The sequence below is a fragment of the Carassius carassius genome, chromosome 18, assembly GCF_963082965.1.
Source record: "Carassius carassius chromosome 18, fCarCar2.1, whole genome shotgun sequence".
NCBI classification, from domain to species: domain Eukaryota; kingdom Metazoa; phylum Chordata; class Actinopteri; order Cypriniformes; family Cyprinidae; genus Carassius; species Carassius carassius.
The window spans coordinates 1136607-1153579 of NC_081772.1; the positions used below are offsets into that span (position 1 = coordinate 1136607).

General features: G+C 36.1%; 2 protein-coding genes across 4 annotated transcripts in view; both read right to left on the bottom strand.

Annotated features, from left to right (window-relative positions):
- Positions 1 to 554: 554 nt before the first annotated feature.
- LOC132091748 (G-protein coupled receptor 6-like) lies at positions 555 to 3098 on the bottom strand. Of its 2 annotated transcripts, none has more exons than XM_059497870.1 (2): positions 2863 to 3098; positions 555 to 1605 (listed from the first exon to the last, which is right to left on the bottom strand). In XM_059497870.1, the coding sequence occupies exon 2, from the start codon at positions 1595 to 1597 to the stop codon at positions 599 to 601; it is 999 nt and encodes a 332-aa protein (XP_059353853.1). In that variant the 5' UTR covers positions 1598 to 1605; positions 2863 to 3098; the 3' UTR covers positions 555 to 598. The 2 variants fall into 2 exon arrangements, with proteins under 2 accessions (XP_059353853.1, XP_059353852.1); XM_059497869.1 differs by having other exon boundaries at positions 2856 to 3098.
- Positions 3099 to 9885: 6787 nt separating this feature from the next.
- The window catches only part of fig4a (FIG4 phosphoinositide 5-phosphatase a), a 58229-nt gene continuing 51141 nt past the window's right edge, over positions 9886 to 16973 (bottom strand). For both annotated transcript variants that reach the window (XM_059498114.1, XM_059498113.1), the window contains exons 22-24: positions 12635 to 12729; positions 11607 to 11684; positions 9886 to 10328 (exon numbers count right to left, since the gene is read on the bottom strand). In XM_059498114.1, coding sequence (XP_059354097.1) covers positions 10151 to 10328; positions 11607 to 11684; positions 12635 to 12729 — 351 coding nt within the window. In that variant the 3' untranslated portion in view covers positions 9886 to 10150. The remainder of the gene's footprint in view (positions 10329 to 11606; positions 11685 to 12634; positions 12730 to 16973) is intronic.

Below are 16973 nucleotides of genomic sequence, written 5' to 3' on the forward strand. Positions count from 1 at the left end.
GTATAAGGCCTCAGTGATCAGCATGAGCAAAACACAATGTCTTCTGTCTCTGATTTAAAGTTTAGAGTGTTTTATTAACTCAAAGCTCTTTCAGTGTAACTGTACAAGCGTCCAGCTTCAGCTCGACTCAGATCTTTCCTGATTGTGATCAAGTAAAGGTCAGAATAAGGTCAGTAATATCTCCAGATGAACTCTTCCTGGACTGAAGCAGCTCAGCTTTACTTGATTCTCCATCAATCATGTTTTAGAGTCTCAAATCTGATCCTCAGGATCTTTTGAGGAGCGTTTGTTTCCAGAAGCTTTACTTTCACTGTTCCTCAACGGAGGAATGATCTTCACAAGCCTCCAGAACATCTCACATCTTCTGAGGAGCCTTGATTTCTTCAGCTCTCAATCAGAGCGTTATATGTTTGGATCATTTACATCTCATCTTACTGAGAGACACATTACTGGAGATATAAAGTGATCTCATACATTACAACTTGGATGCTTTTGCACAGATTTGGGCCTTTGAATAATAATAAGATGTTTTTTCCTCCACATTCTCACTCTATGAGCTTTAAAAGCACTGGACTATTATCTCATAAGTACAGAGGATCTACACCTCGCTGGGCGATCTGGATCGGTACGAGCCCTTGGTCTGAAAGCAGCCGCAGAAGAGCATGTAGATGGAGCGTTGGATCTCAGTGTTGCGGTAGGCGTAGATGATGGGGTTAATCATGGAGTTGTAGGTGGCGGGGAGCAGCGTGGCGTAAGTGTACACCGATGGATACTCACGCTCCCCGACCAGACAGTAAATGGCGAAAGGCAGCCAGCTGGCGCCGAACGTGCCCAAGATGATGGCAAGCGTAGAGACGCCCTTCTTGGTGGCCACGTAGTGCGAGGTGGTGAAGAAGTGCTGCTGCAGAGCGATCTGATGCGCGTGGTGACACACTATCTTACAGATCTTGAAGTACAGGCTGAGCATGAGGGCGAAGATGACGAAAAACGACGTGGCAAGGACGGTGAGGTTGGTGCGATTGAGCGGACGCACGATGCTGCAGGTGGATGCATCATCCAAACAGTTCCAGCCCAAAACAGGCAGCAGTCCCAATCCCAGCGATGCACCCCATGTTCCCACCAGCATCAGATGCACATAATGCAGTGTCTTCTCGGAGAAGTATGTCAAGGCGTTGTAGAGCGACAGGTAGCGGTCAACTGTAATAGCTAACAAGCTACTGATGGACGCTGTGAAGGACGCCACTAGGAATCCGACTGTAATAAGGCTGATGGTCTCAGATGAGACCAGATACTGGAAAGCGAAGTTCAGGATTAATCCCATGCCGGCTAACAGGTCAGCAGTAGCCAGGCTACCAATCAGGATGAACATTGGGTTGCGAAGCGTCGGTGTGTAGAAGATGATGGCCACCACAATGGCATTCTCACAGGCGATCACCGTCCCCGACAGGCACAGCATGATGTCCCACGGGTTGACGTGGTACTCGAGGGCCGCCGATGAGAGCGCCAGAGTCCGGTTGTTGTCGAAGTCTTCTGCTTCCAGCCACGAGGACACCGGCAAACCAGCACCGCTCTCGTTGAGCGCTGCACTCTCATTCATCGCTCAGCCTGGACACAAGACAATGACATCAGATGAGGAAAATCCATAAAGAAACTAGAAATGACAGAAGAGACTTCAAAGTTTGTCGATATCATTTACATGAAGAAAATCATAAAACGTTGGTTTGTGCATAAACCTGAATGCAAGATCCTGTTTTGAGAATTAAAAACAATCACAATGCACAATCAATGTCTTGATGCAATAATACAGTAATAATACAATAATACAATAATAAGTCTTTTTCATGGATTTTACAAGATGTAAAACCACATTATATCATTTGCATGAAGAAATCTGTTTAACAGTTGGCCATTGAAAATCAATTGGAGCTGTCCATGGTTCTGAATCTCAAAGTTTTGTTTTTGTTTTCAAGCATAAAGCAAAATGAGGCGTTTTATTTCAGGATAAACCTCATTTTGAAGTTGTAAACGCTTAGTTCAGTATATTATCAGCAAAGACTGTGTATTTTATAAACGAACATGGAATAAAAGCCACTGTATAAGCAGATGTGTGTCTCTTAAGTGCTTAAAATAACAAGTTAAACCACATCAGATCATATTCTGTATTTTAAAATCACAATCAGGTTGGGTAAACGATTACAAATCCTCCTTTGGGGTATTTGATGATTGAAAATTAAGTCTGAGAGTCTCGCTTTTACTCAAAAAAAAAAAAAAAAAAGTATTACAATGTTACTTTGTGCATAAACCTATTTTAAACGTTATTAATTCTTAATTAGGTATTTAATCTGCACAACTGTGCAGTTGCCGTCGTACTATTTCCTTCACATGAACGAAAAAATAAATAAAAGCCACTATGTGCGCAGATGTATAGTGTTAAAGCAAAAAAAAAATATTTCTAAGCCATTTGGCTATTGCTTATCAAAGTCGGTTTAAATGTAGACTTTATAATCTCACTTTTATTCATGAAATAAAATAAGTATAAAACGTTTGTTTGCGCATAAGTGCAAACATTTTTTTTTTGCCGTCTTCGCTTTTGATACAACAGAAATAGAAACAACTCTATGTTGCCATAAGCCTTTTCGATGGACATCACATTTAAAATAATGCATAAAAAAAGATTTAAACCCAAATATTTATTGGCGATGAAAACAAACATAAGCGGCGTTTGCGCTCTCCGTGGTGCTGAAACCAAGAACTTCGCTTCAGGAAAAATAACGCAGTCTGTTTGCGCACAGAATCCTAAAACTTGCACTTCAGATGCAGCATCTAATTTGAGTTTATAATCGGTAAAAACGGACCTTGTACCTTTTCCTTCACATGGAGGAAAACAGAGACGGCTTTCTTTCTTCAGCTGACCGCTGTGTGTTCCTCTTCAGGTGAATCCTTTACTCCGGTCTGGATCCCCGGACATGAGTCCTGGATCTGGTTTAGTGCACGAGGAGCGGAGAGCCACTGACTGGAGCCCGCGGTTCCGAGCGCCGCTAATAAACCCCGATGACGTCAGCGCGCCCCCGCCGAGACCTGCGCGCGCCCGAGCCGATCCACGGGTGAATGATTGCCACTGATGTCCATAGGATAATATATCGATGTCTAAAAAATAATTTAAACTTATAAATTGAACATTCACTTAAATGGAATGAGAGACTGGATGCTTTCAGCTGATTTCCTATTGAACTGTCAGCAACTGAACTGTAGTGTCAAACTATTTTAAATATAATCAATTAAGCTACAAACTCAATGCTTCCATCTAACAGGTATTTTGAGCTGCAGCTAGTCATATTAATGGACAGTTTCAGTAGTTAACAGTAAACCGAGAAAAGAGGAAGAACAGACGAATCGATTCAATTTAGTGAGTCATTTACGCTGGAACCGCTCCGATTGATTCAAACTCGTGACTCCGATCATTCAGTTCAAGCGATTCACAAGCAAAACCAGATCAAAAGAGCCATTTCGAATGTAATGATTTTAAAAAGCACGTAGTGATTGTGAAACGGAACTTTTCGAAACTTCAAATCAGTTAAAAACGATTGCGTCGCAAAATGATTCACTGCTTCGAAGCGTTCGGATCGCGAATCATTTGTTTTAGATAAGGACACAGGGGGTTTGCGAATCTTTCTTCTTTTTTTAAAAACACAATAAAACATCAAATCATTAAGACAGTAAAGTTATAAAAAAAAAGTACACACAAATGCAAAATTAATAAAATGAATCGTGGTTTAACCAAAGAGAACATGTTCCACAGGTGATTTAGTGACAGAAACATTGAGCATAAACAGTCTGTAATGGAGCTCATGGGGTGAATGTTCTGTTCACATCCTCACAGAGCAGTCTAATATTCACAGTGATCACAGCACCCACGAGGCCTTTCTGAAGCTCCATTTACAGCAGACTCAGAGAGTCAGAGACAGACAGATGATACACATGATGTTCATTACCACAGAGTCGAATCAAAAAGAGAACTCAAAGTTTCTAAAGTTCCACATTTTAAGACTGAAACTAGAGTTGCATGCGGTGAAGAACATGTGAGAGATGTTTCAATAAAATAACAACCAACCTAGCAACTGCATTGCAACTCCCTGGCAACACCTGCAACAAACACCTGACAGACATCTGGAAGCTCAGGAGAGTCCAGCTGTGAGAGATACAAACAGCTGGAGGAGAATGAATGGAAAACAGAGCAGGAGAGGGATGGTAACCTGCAGATTAATACTAATATATTAATGTTAATGTCTGGATATGTTTTGCTGTAAATGAAAGACTGGCTGAAAATGAATTCATAAACGTAATTTCGTCAGCCTGATTAGTCTATTTTGTAAATAACTGCTGGAATTCACTCTGATTTGAACCTTAAAAACCAGCATAATCCGACACACATCATCTATATGTTCTAACTCCAGCCATATGGCATATTTCATAATGTCTCACATATTAGATATTAAAGATTACGTATTATATATATATATATATATATATATATATATATATATATATATATATATACTTATATGCACTACATCATTTAAATAACTAACATTTATATTATATATTTTCATTTTATAATCGCAAACATTATATATACGATTTTATATGTAATTGAAAAATAATTAAATATTAGAATAATAAGAAACAGTATTAAATCACATATGATGTAATTTAAAAAATATATTTATATATTTTATTTTTATATTATAAACAATGCAATACAATCTCTATTGAAATGTATTTAAAAATGTAATAATTGTAATATGTTATATCAATGTAATGCGATATAATTTATATTCTAAATATATTTTACAAATTTTAATAATTTAATATAGCTACATATATAAAAATAAAGATATTAAATTACATATAATGTAATACACAATTTCACTTATATCATGATTACATATTATATATTTTACTTTTACATTTATTAATTTATTTAAAGAAAATATGTAAAATATGTAATTAAACATTAAATATCGATATAGCATATGATGCATATATGATTTATATATTTAATATAACATTTAAATGTTTTTGTGTATTACTTATTTACATATATTATCAAGTAATTTTGATCTGTATTTCATGAGAGTCATGATCACTAGAATCTGACTGCAGTGGAGCTCATCTCTCTCTCTCTCTCTCTCTCTGTATCTCTCCATCTCTTTTTCTCCTGGTAGCCTAGAAACCAGCGCAGCTACATGCATTTACTCACTGCTGAGAAATACGAGATTACAACAATGTAAACAGAAAAAAAAGAAAGAGTAGGGAGAGGAGGACTGAATGATGAAGAATACAGAGCACAGAGACAAAAAAACAAAACAACATCTCATGCAGCAGGAACAAGTGTAAAATAAATGTCATGTAATGTGTGATGAGCTGTGTGAATGATTGCAGTTCTATAATATAAACCCTGCATGCACAGTACATTCACTCTCTTATTGCAGTATACATATACTTATGACATCAATCCATTGCCTGATCAACAACCACTTATACAGTTCATTGTCATTATGTAGAAAACTATTCCAGAGAGCCATGCAATAAAATAACAATTCCTATAGTTCATGTTTTAGGTGGATTATAACTGGATCAAGTGTCTGATCAAACATAAATTATATTTATATGAATAAATATTCCTACACACGAAATGGAAGATTAAAGATATTTCACTGAGATTTTACAGAGGTCTGAATATGGAGTCAAATCAATGCTACATATATTTGCAAAAGAAAAAAAAGTTTTGCAAACATAAATGTAAGTATTAAAAAAAGTTATTTTTGCAAACAAAAATAAAGAATTGCAAAATATAAATGAAGTATTGAAGGGGAAAAAAAAGTTTAGCAAAAATTGGCAAATATAAATGAAACCGCAAAACAATGATTTTACAAAAAATTTCATAACCATAGCTACTAATTTATTTGCAAGGCTGCTTTTATTTTGTGTTTCATAGCTGGTTGCTAGGGTTTTCTGGGTGGTTGCCAAGAGGTTGTTTCTTCTGGGGTGTTGCTATGTGGGTGACCCAAGGTTGCTAATGTATTCATATACACAGATTAATATGTATATAAAACTGAAAGGTATGTATTGTAATTGAAATCTATTGATGCAAATAGATAAAGTGCAAAAATAAAATTAGGTGAATAAAAAAAAACTTTAAAAAAAACTTCAGAATATAGATAGGCATAAAACTAAGTTTTGGTGTATGTAAGTGCTGCTGAAGTGGACGAAAAAACTTTTAAAGATATGTATTGCAATTGAAATCTCCAGATGCAAATATATAAAGTGCAATAAAATAAACACTTAAATGTAAATTTTGGATGTTTATTTCAAATAGTTTGAAAGAAACACTGTGGAAGTGAAATGGAACAAATTTGAGCAGTACATGGAAAAAATGTGACGCTGGACCACATAACCCGTCAATTAGTGTCAATTTTTTTAAATTGAGATTTCTACATCGTCTAAATAATATTTCCATTGATGTATGGTTTGTTAGGAGGACAATATTTGGTCAAGATACAACTATTTGAAAATCTGGAATCAGAGGAAAAAAAATCGAATTATTGAGAAAACCATCTTTAAAATTGTCCAAATGAATTCTTAGCAATGTATATTACAAATCAAAAATTAAGTTTTGATATATTAATCATAGGATATTTACAAAATATCTTCATGGAACATGATCTTTACTTAATATCCTAATGATTTTTGGCATAAAAGAAAAATAGATAATTTTGACCCATAAAATGTTTTTTTTGGCTTATGCTACATATATAGCCCAGAGACTTAAGACTGGTTTTGTGCTCCAGGGACACAAATGTCTTGCTTTAAATGCTGAAGTATATTCAGCTCAGTTTGAGCTCAAGTCTATTTTTCAATCTGAAGATGTTGAAATAACCGCAGCGAGTGACAAATACACACCTTCAGATAAAAAGAGAAATCACATTTTTTATTCTTCCTGTCCACATCTCACTTCATCATTGTCCTGAGACTAATGGAGCTTTAATAAGGCCTGTAATCAGCAGCACTCTGAGTGAGCAAGTATGCATGAGTGAGTGAGTGTGTGTGTGTAAGTTTTCACCTGCTGCCATGTGACTGATTTCTGCATATGCCTGTGCCCTGGATCCAGACTCACGCGGCACACAGAGAGAGAAATGAGATGCAGCTGCAGCAGAGAGAGAGAGAGGGGGGGGGGGGGGGGTGAGAGTGCATACACACACACACACACACACACACACACACAGATATATATATATATATATATATATATATATATATATATATATATATATATATATATATATATATACATACAGTACAGACCAGAAGTTTGGACACACCTTCTCATTCAACGAGTTTTCTTTATTTTCATGACTATGAAAATTGTAGAGTCACACTGAAGGCATCAAAACTATGAATTAACACATGTGGAATTATATATGGAATTATATACATAAGAAAAAAGTGTGAAACAACTGAAAATATGTCATATTGTAGGTTCTTCAAAGTAGCCACCTTTTGCTTTGATTACTGCTTTGCACACTCTTGGCATTCTCTTGATGAGCTTCAAGAGGTAGTCACCTGAAATGGTCTTCCAACAGTCTTGAAGGAGTTCCCCGAGAGATGCTTAGCACTTGTTGGCCCTTTTGCCTTCTGTCTGCGGTCCAGCTCACCCCTAAACCATCTCGATTGGGTTCAGGTCCGGTGACTGTGGAGGCCAGGTCATCTGGCGCAGCACCCCATCACTCTCCTTCTTGCTCAAATAGCCCTTGATGCCTTCAGTGTGACTCTACAATTTTCATAATCATGAAAATAAAGAAAATTCTTTGAATGAGAAGGTGTGTCCAAACTTTTGGTCTGTACTGTATATATATATATATATATATATATATATATATATACACATCTACACACACACACGCACACACACACACACACACATATATATATATATAATTAAAGAATAAAATAAACAACTTACAAACATGAAATTCACAAAACAATATCAAATTAACAAATTATTAAATTACACTATATTTTAAAAACTGTAAATGTAAACAGTACTTGCCAGTGCAAAGTCGCTGCCACAATGCCAGGGTGGTTGCCGGAAGGTTGATAAGGTCTTCTAGGTTGTTAACAACCTCCTAGCAACCACTTAGAAGCCCTTAGCAAATTTCTGACAACCATCCAGAATACCTTAGCAACTGCCCGGCAACCACCTAAAAGACCTTGGCTGATATGAAGGCTGCTAAGGTGTTATAGATAGTTTCTAGGGTTTCAAATGGACAGAACAACCCTAGTTTGGGGCGTTTGTTTATTCTGGAGTGTTGCTATGTGGTTGCCAGGAGGTTGCTAAGGTGTTCGCTAGGGTGTTCTGGTTGGTTGCCAGGAGTTTGTTTCTTCTAAAGTGTTGCTATGTGGTTGCTAGGAGGTTACTAATGTGTTCTGGCTGGTTGCTATGTGGTTGCCAGGAGTTTGTTTCTTCTAAAGTGTTGCTATGTGGTTGGCAGGAGGTTGCCAAGGTGTTCTAGGTGGTTGCTAGGGTGTTCTGGGTGGTTGCCAGGAGTTTGTTTCTTCTAAAGTGTTGCTATGTGGTTGCTAGGAGGTTACTAAAGTGTTCTTGCTGGTTGCCCGGAGTTTGTTTTTTCTGGAGTGTTGCTATGTGGTTGCCAGGAGGTTGCTAAGGTGTTCTAGGTGGTTGCTAGGGGGTTCTGGGTGGTTGCCAGGAGTTTGTTTCTTCTAAAGTGTTGCTATGTGGTTGCAAGGAGGTTACTAAGGTGTTCTTGCTGGTTGCTATGTGGTTTCCAGGAGTTTGTTTCTTCTAAAGTGTTGCTATGTGGTTGCTAGGAGGTTACTAAGGTGTTCTAGCTGGTCGCTATGTGGTTGCCAGGAGTTTGCTTCTTCTAGAGTTGCAATGTGGTTGTCAGGAGGTTGCTAAGGTGTTCGCTAGGGTGTTCTGGGTGGTTGCAAGGAGTTTGTTTCTTCTGGGGTGTTGCTATGTGGTTGCCAGGACGTTACTAACGTGTTCTGGCTGGTTGCTAGGGTGTTCTGGGTGGTTTCCAAGAGGTTGTTTCTTCTGGGGTGTTGCTATGTGGTTGGCAGGATGTTGCTAAGGTGTTCAAGGTAGTTTCTAGGGTGTTCTGGGTGTTTGCTAGTGTGTTATAGATGGTTGCTAGGGTGTTCTGGGTGGTTGTTTCTTCTGGGGTGTTGCTATGTGGTTGGCAGGATGTTGCTAAGGTGTTCTAGGTGGTTGCTAGCGTGTTCTGGGTGGTTGCTAGGGTGTTCTAGTGGTTTCCAAGAGCTTATTGCTTCTGGGGTGTTGCTATGTGGTTGCCAGGAGGTTGCTAAGGTGTTCTGGTTGGTTGCTAGGGAGTCTAACAATCTACTTTTCTCAGGGGCGTTGCTACTTACTACTTATCAAATCAACAAATTATGAAATTAAACTATATTTTAAAAGCTTTCAAAGAAAAAGTTAGCAGAACTTGCCTGAGCAAAAGTCGCTGCCACAATGTCAGGGTGTTGCTGAGTGGTTGCCAGGAAGTTCATAAGGTCTTGTAGATTGTTAACAACCTCATAGCAACCACTTAGAATCCCTTAGTAACCTCCTGGCAACCACCTAAAAGACCCTGGGTGATATGGTGGTTGCCAGGAGGTTGCTCATGTGTCAAGGCTGGTGGATATGTGTTTCCTTCCTGTCTGGTCTGTTCTGTAAATGCGTCTCAGGTTCCTGTTATTCAGCTGTTTTCTGATTGCTTAACACACACGATTTGAGCACAAACACTTCTGGACGATGCACTCGCTGGACCAACATGCACATGTGAACATGAAAACACTCAGGCGAGTCTCATGATATTTTATTCCATTCTTTACACATGTAACTTCATACATCATGTCAACATCAGGCACAACTTAATACGAAGCTCATCTACGAAACGATTTGTTGCATGCCACACAATCTCTTAAAGCCACAGTGACGTCTGTTCTTCATGAACACTCCTGCATTGCTTTTATAAGGAAAAGGAATGTCATATATTTTTGATGGTGAAAAGACTGTAGTAATCTAAAAGTTAATATTTTCAATCAGTGAATCTGTTTGGTTCGGAGACATTCACATGTATCTGTTCTTGATGTACTCGCGGTACATGAGCACGTCATCATGACAGAGAGTCCTGACCCAGCCTCGACCCGTCTGAACGTGACACTCGAAGACTGCGCAGCTCTGGACGTCCACCTCTGGAGCCGAAACCTCATAGATGCTGTCCGACGGGAACAGAGACACCGGAGCGCTGCCGGGAAAAACACAGGGAAAAAAAACACAGACATTAAATTAAAAAGATTTTAGAAATACTACACTGTTAAACAGTCTAATTCAAATTATTTAATATTAAAAGTTTTCCTTTTTTTAAATATGCAAATGATAACTCTAATCTAATTACTAATTAAATATTAAATAAAACTAAGTAAAAATGTTATTATAACTTTTAAACATACTATAACTTAAATGATTGAATTCTAATAATTAGATATTTAAAACTTTTTCATTTAAACAAATATGCAAGAAATTAGATAAACATTTTAAAATATTTGATTATACAATTCTAATAATTTAATATTTGTTATAGGTCCGAAATTAAATTAAATGTAATTCTAATAACTGAATATTAAATTGGATTTTTTTTTAAAGATATGTATTAAAGATCTTCCAAAATACTACAATATAAAATTATATAATTCTAATAACTGAATATTAAATAAAGCTTTTTCATTTTTAAAAAGATATGCATGAAATTAGATTAAAAATATAAACAATAACAGTAATAGTATTCAGACGTGTGTGTGTGTGTGTGTGTGTGTGTATGTATAAGCAACAACTGCACTTAAAGTATCTAAAATAGTTCCTCAATTGTTAATCTACTCTTTAAAAAGACTAGTTACTACAAGATACTAAAAATAAATATTTCACTCTGCAAAAGCATTAACAACTTAAAAACAGATGAGTGATAAAAAAAAATCATATTTATCCGAAGCAAAACAAAGACCGCATTAAACTTTATCTGTACATTTACTAAAAACGTTAAATGTTTACTTAAATATTATACAAAAATACTACAAATGTATAAATGAAGTACTGAATTATGTACATTGAAAGTTATTTGTTTCGAAAGAAATCAATTATTTTATTCAGCAAGGATGCATTAAAATAATCAAAAGTGACAAAGGCATTTAGACTGAAGACTGGAGTAATGATGCAGAAAATTCATCTTTGATCACAAATAAATTACATATTAACAGATATTCACATAGAAAACAGCTATTTGGAATTATAATAATATTTCACAATTTTAACTGTTATTACTGTATTTTTGATCAAATAAATGCAGTCTTGATGCGCAAAAGAGACAAAAATAAATTTATTCCGAACTTTTGAATGGTAGTGTATAAAAATGTAAAATGATGAGCAAGTAATTGAATTATTATTACAAGTAATTATGGCTATGAAATACAAAAAATAAATGAATTTATATGAATATATACACACACATATTTTCTCCTCACACACTCACAGGCTGAGGCCGGCGTCTAATTTCTTCATATCATCACGTCTCTCCACCTTGTGCTGGTTCTGACCCAGATGAGCAAATCTATAAACAGACAGAGATGAAGAAGCATCAGTAAATGAACAATCGGCAGAATCACGGAATCATTTCAACACTCAAGACACAGCTCAAAGCAGCTGAGACAAAACCCTCAGCATGCCAATCACCACATTTAACGGGGATCTGACATTTCTGAAAAACTGATTAAAAGGTGATGCTTTTCCTAGAAACGTCTGCATTGTGTGAGTGTGTGTGTGTGTGTGTAAGAAACTGTCTGAGTGTGTGCTTGAGAGTGTGAGTGCTTGAGTGTGTGTGAGCGAGTGTGTGTGCGCGCGTGTGTTTGTGAGTGAGTGAGTGAGTGAGTGAGTGAGTGTGTGTGTGTGTGTGTGTGTGAGCGTGTGCTTGTGCTTGTGAGTGTGTGTGTGAGTGTGAGTGTGGGTGGGTGTGTGTGCGCGCATGTTTGTGAGTGAGTGTGTGTGTGTGTGTGAGAGAGTGTGAGTGCTTGAGTGTGTGTGTGTGTGTGTGTGAGCGTGTGCTTGTGAGTGTGTGTGTGTGTGTGTGTGAGCGTGTGCGTGTGCGCGCATGTTTGTGAGTGAGTGTGTGTGTGTGTGAGAGAGTGTGAGTGCTTGAGTGTGTGTGTGTGTGTGTGAGAGAGAGTGTGAACGTGTGTGTGCATGTGTGCGTGAGCGTGTGCTTGTGAGTGTGTGTGTGAGTGAGTGTGTGTGCGCACGCGTGTGTTTGTGAGTGAGTGTGTGTGTGTGTGTGTGTGTGTGTGAGAGTGTGCTTGTGAGTGTGTGTGTGTGTGTGTGTGTGTGTGTGTGAGAGAGACTGTGTGAGTGAGTGTGTGTGAGAGAGTGTGAGTGTGTGTGAGCATGTGAACGTGTGCGTGAGAGTGTGTGAATGTGATGTGAATGCGTGTGTGCGTGCGATATTCACATAGAAAACAGCAGTTTTAAATGGTAAAAATATTAGAAATGTTTCCCTGTATTTCTGACCTGTGGTATATGAGGATGTCTTCATCCGGTGGGTTGACCAGCAGGTTCAGGCCGTACGTCTCTCTGACAGGCGGCAGACGCTGCTGAGACGGATCCTGAAAGGTCACAAAGGTCAAAGAGGTCAAAGGTCACACAAAGGTTCAGTATATTAGAATGATTTCTGAAGTTCATGTGACACTGAAGACTGGAGTAATGATGCTAATTGTATTTTAATTTGTAATAATATTTCACAATTTTAACTATGTGTTGATTTTAAAAAATCAGCTTTGGTGAGAATATGAGACTTAAAAAAACATATTGTGAACTGTACAATGTAATTGTATAAAGGAAAGTGTATGTCTCTTGCTGTATGTGTTTTTAAACAGAATAAAGCCGTTAACAGTCTGTCCAAAACACAAACTGAGAAGTGAACTGAAGGGGCTCCCCTCACTAACGAGCCGCTGTTATGCAACCGGCTGAAGGTTTGACGAGTGTGTTTGCACGGGTGTTTCCCTCCGGCGGCCACGCGCTCTGTTTTACTCCTATACATACTGATTAAACTCAAGCCGTGACTGATGCGAAGTTTCACACGCACCGGAGTAATTACAGTGTCGCAGTAATGAGGTTTTCATGTTTTAATATTTCATCAGCCACGGCCGCTGAGTTTATCCCACCGTTTGCACGCGACGAAGGCGTATGTGAGCGATGCATTACACGTGAGCCGATGAGAAATGAAGAAACACGAGCCAAAAACAGACATGAGAGAACAAAAACTATCAACAGACAGACTGAAAACTTTTGGCCAAAAGCCTCGTGTCATTTCAAATCGAACACACCTGACAATTTAGATCTTCCCCCAGGGAATTTAAACTGATTAAAAGAAACTTTTAAAACTGATTAAAAAACTTTTCGAGTAACACATCATTAAATCTGATGGTGACACGACGAAATGAGGCAGAACGCTTTGGGTGAATCTCACAGAAATATGTCCAGGTCACATTCACACCAAAAAAAAAAAAAAAAACTAATAGAAAAAAAAGAAATGTACATTTTTTTTAGTTTTTATTATAAACAATAAAACGATTTTTACAAAAAGAAAAGCCAAAACAAGAAAAAAGGATAAAAAGGAAACAATTAATAATAGAAAGTTTTTCAAAAAAAAAAAAAGGGAAAAAAAAGTAGTTCCAAAAGAAAAACCAACAGGAATAAAAAAAGAACTACAAAGAAAAACATTGGACAAAATAAACGCCAAAAAGAAGAAAACAAAAATAAAAAGAATAAAAAGAAAATATAATAAATAAATAAATGGGGGGAAAATGAAAAAGAAACAAAAAGATTTTTTTAAACATACAAAAGGAAAAGAAATAAGCTTAAAAAAAATTATTTTCCAAAACAAAAAGCCAAAAGAAGAAAAAATACTAAGAGGAAAACAAAACAAAAATTTTTTCCAAAAAGCAAAACCCAAATAAATAAATAAATTAGTGCTGTCAATCGATTAAAAAAAAAAAATTAACTAATCAATCACAGAATTTATTTTCTGAAATTAATTGCGATTAGTATCACCTAACACTTAAGTTTTTAAATAAACTTTTATATTGCAATAATTTTGCATTGAATCTTTAAATGAATGTACAAACAACAAAAACAGTTTATTTTTAATATTTGTTTGATGGCTTCTTTTTTTTTGACTGAAGGAGAGTATCACTGATGTCTCTGTAAAATAGTTTTCCCCCTAATATTTAACCTTTAACTATAGCCATTCAATGTGCCCAATTTCATCAATCTTTACCTTTTCTGCCTCTCTTTGGCTAGTAAAGTCTCTAGAATGAGCTGAAGAGTTGAATCGGTGTGTTAGATGAGAGAGATACGTGCTGTGGTCCTCCAGGACAGTTTGGAAAACCACTGCATTTCAGAAACATGTTTTTCAGTCCGACTCCTATAACAAATATTTATATACATGCACGGTTTTAAGGCAGCTTTAATCGCCTTTTTGGAATTGCATGATTTAAGTGACAACATAAGTATCAATGGTGCATGCTTTTTAATATGAAATGATATATAGCTATGATATCAATATGAATATGAATACTCAGTTCTGCTCTCCTGACATACACAACAACCTCTCTCTCTCTCTCTGTGTGTGTGTGTGTGTGTGTGTGTGTGTGTGTGTGTGTCCATGAAAACAGGTCAGTGTGACTCTGACAAACAATCATAGGACCGAACCGGATCTGTGTGACGCTTTCATTCGTCCTCATTAATATCTCCATCCTTCAGTTGGGACCTTCCTAATTTCATGCAAACACCAACATCACATATATTCCTACATTAATGCTCATAAATAATGATTCATGAATGATCACAATTAAACTACAGTATACACTGCAAAAATAATTTGTAAATGAGTTTTTATAGGGCCCTAAAATATGTTAGAAATGAGTGGCTCAAGTTTATTTTGATCAGGAGTCCTGATCATTTCAGTCTGACCTGAACAATTTGAGCAGGACATTTCCACTCATGTTACAAAGAAATGACTGTTTTAATGCAAGAAAGAGACGAGAAGAGTCTGTATTAATATTATTCATTAAAGTCCTGAGCGTTTATTCATCTCTCATCCACTAAAATCCCTCTGTTCTTCACTCAATCCCTCCTTCAGTGTCTCTCAAGGTAAAGAAACTCAAACGGCCTCGTCGTGATGACAAAACGCCAGAAACCTTGAGTCACACGAGAGAGAGAGAGACATTTCGGATCTGTTGCTATATATATATATATATATATATATATATAAAATCACAGTTTATTCGGGGATAAACATATGAGAAACATGAAATAAAATAAACAAATACACATAAAATGCATCTAAAAATGATAAGATTATATCTAATACACATAATAGGTTTTAAACATGTATAGCTTATATTTTTTTAAGTTGCATTTACACTAAATGTATTAGAAACAGCCAACTGTGAAACACACCAAAAAAAGAAAGAAATATATACATAGTTTTTTTGCTTTTTTGTTGTTCATACAAAAAAAAATTATATTTTTAATGTTGCATTTGTGTTGTTTATTCAACTGCTGAATGCTTTAGAAACAGCCATATGTTTATATAAATAAAATAATAAAACTAAATCAAAATTTATTCAGCAAAAATATAGACATGATAAAAAGAATCTATGTATATTTTTTATTATTTTGTTCATTCAGCTGCTGAATGCATCAGAAAAAAAAATTAAATAGAAAATATATATACATTAAATATATAAAACATATGAAACCATTGATATATTATCAAAATAAGTATTTAAAAAACGAAATAAAAATAGATACAATTAAAAAAATCTATAAAAAATTAAATATATTTATTTTTTATTTTTTATTATTATTCATAATTTTTTTTTTTTTAATGTTGCATTTATGTTTCATTCATGTCAACATTCATAAATTCATTTATTGCTACCAAGTCATTTCAAGTTCTTAAAAAAAATAAAGATTGTATTAACATTTAGTGGAATAATGGATACAATTGAACAACTATCTTGCAAAATAATTAATTATATGAAGACATTTTGCTATTGATAGCATTAGTTTTTCTCTATGCTTTGCATTATAAGCAACACAGTATCAGTTAGTGTAATTTGTAAGCTGTAAATTAGAAAGGATTATGGGTGTCATAAGCAATGCACTTCAACAGATCCCTACTGACTCCACACACGCACCAGAAGAACCTCAGCTGAACTGAAGATGTTTCTTCAGGATATAAACTCGATCACAGCATCATCAGAATCGCACTGGAGATCTTAATAAAGGAGGGATCAGGCGTATTATTGAGCGTAAGGCATCTGTGGACACAACACTGACAGACCGCAGCATCCACTGATCAAACTCACACTCAAAAAAAAAAGTAATTCTATTAGCTCAATTTGTATATAAAATATATATAACAAACAAATTATTAAAATAAATCAGTAAATGCATTTCACTATTATTTGCATTATATAAAAGTATATATATATATTAGTGCTGTCAACGTTAACGCGTTAACGCATGCGATAAATTTTTGTCTGGTTTAACGTGTCAAAATATTTAACGCAATTAACGCAGCATCCGTATTTTCTGCCATCCGTTGGCTAGCTTTACATTATATGATCACGCTCTTATTCATTTAAATGCTTTTAAACATTTCAAGCGCAGCAAGACAAAAGAGAATGCGCTGTCTGTGAATGCCCTTATGTGACACATACACACGTAACGTCACACACACACACACACACACACACACACACACACACACACACAATGCATAGACAGGGTGCCAGAATCCAGTTCTCTTAAGCGCTTGAACTAACAATAAACATCCCAA

Coding starts and splice junctions, on each gene's coding strand:
- LOC132091748 (XM_059497870.1), bottom strand. CDS start 1,597: ATGAATGAGAGTGCAGCGCTCAACGAGAGCGGTGCTGGTTTGCCGGTG.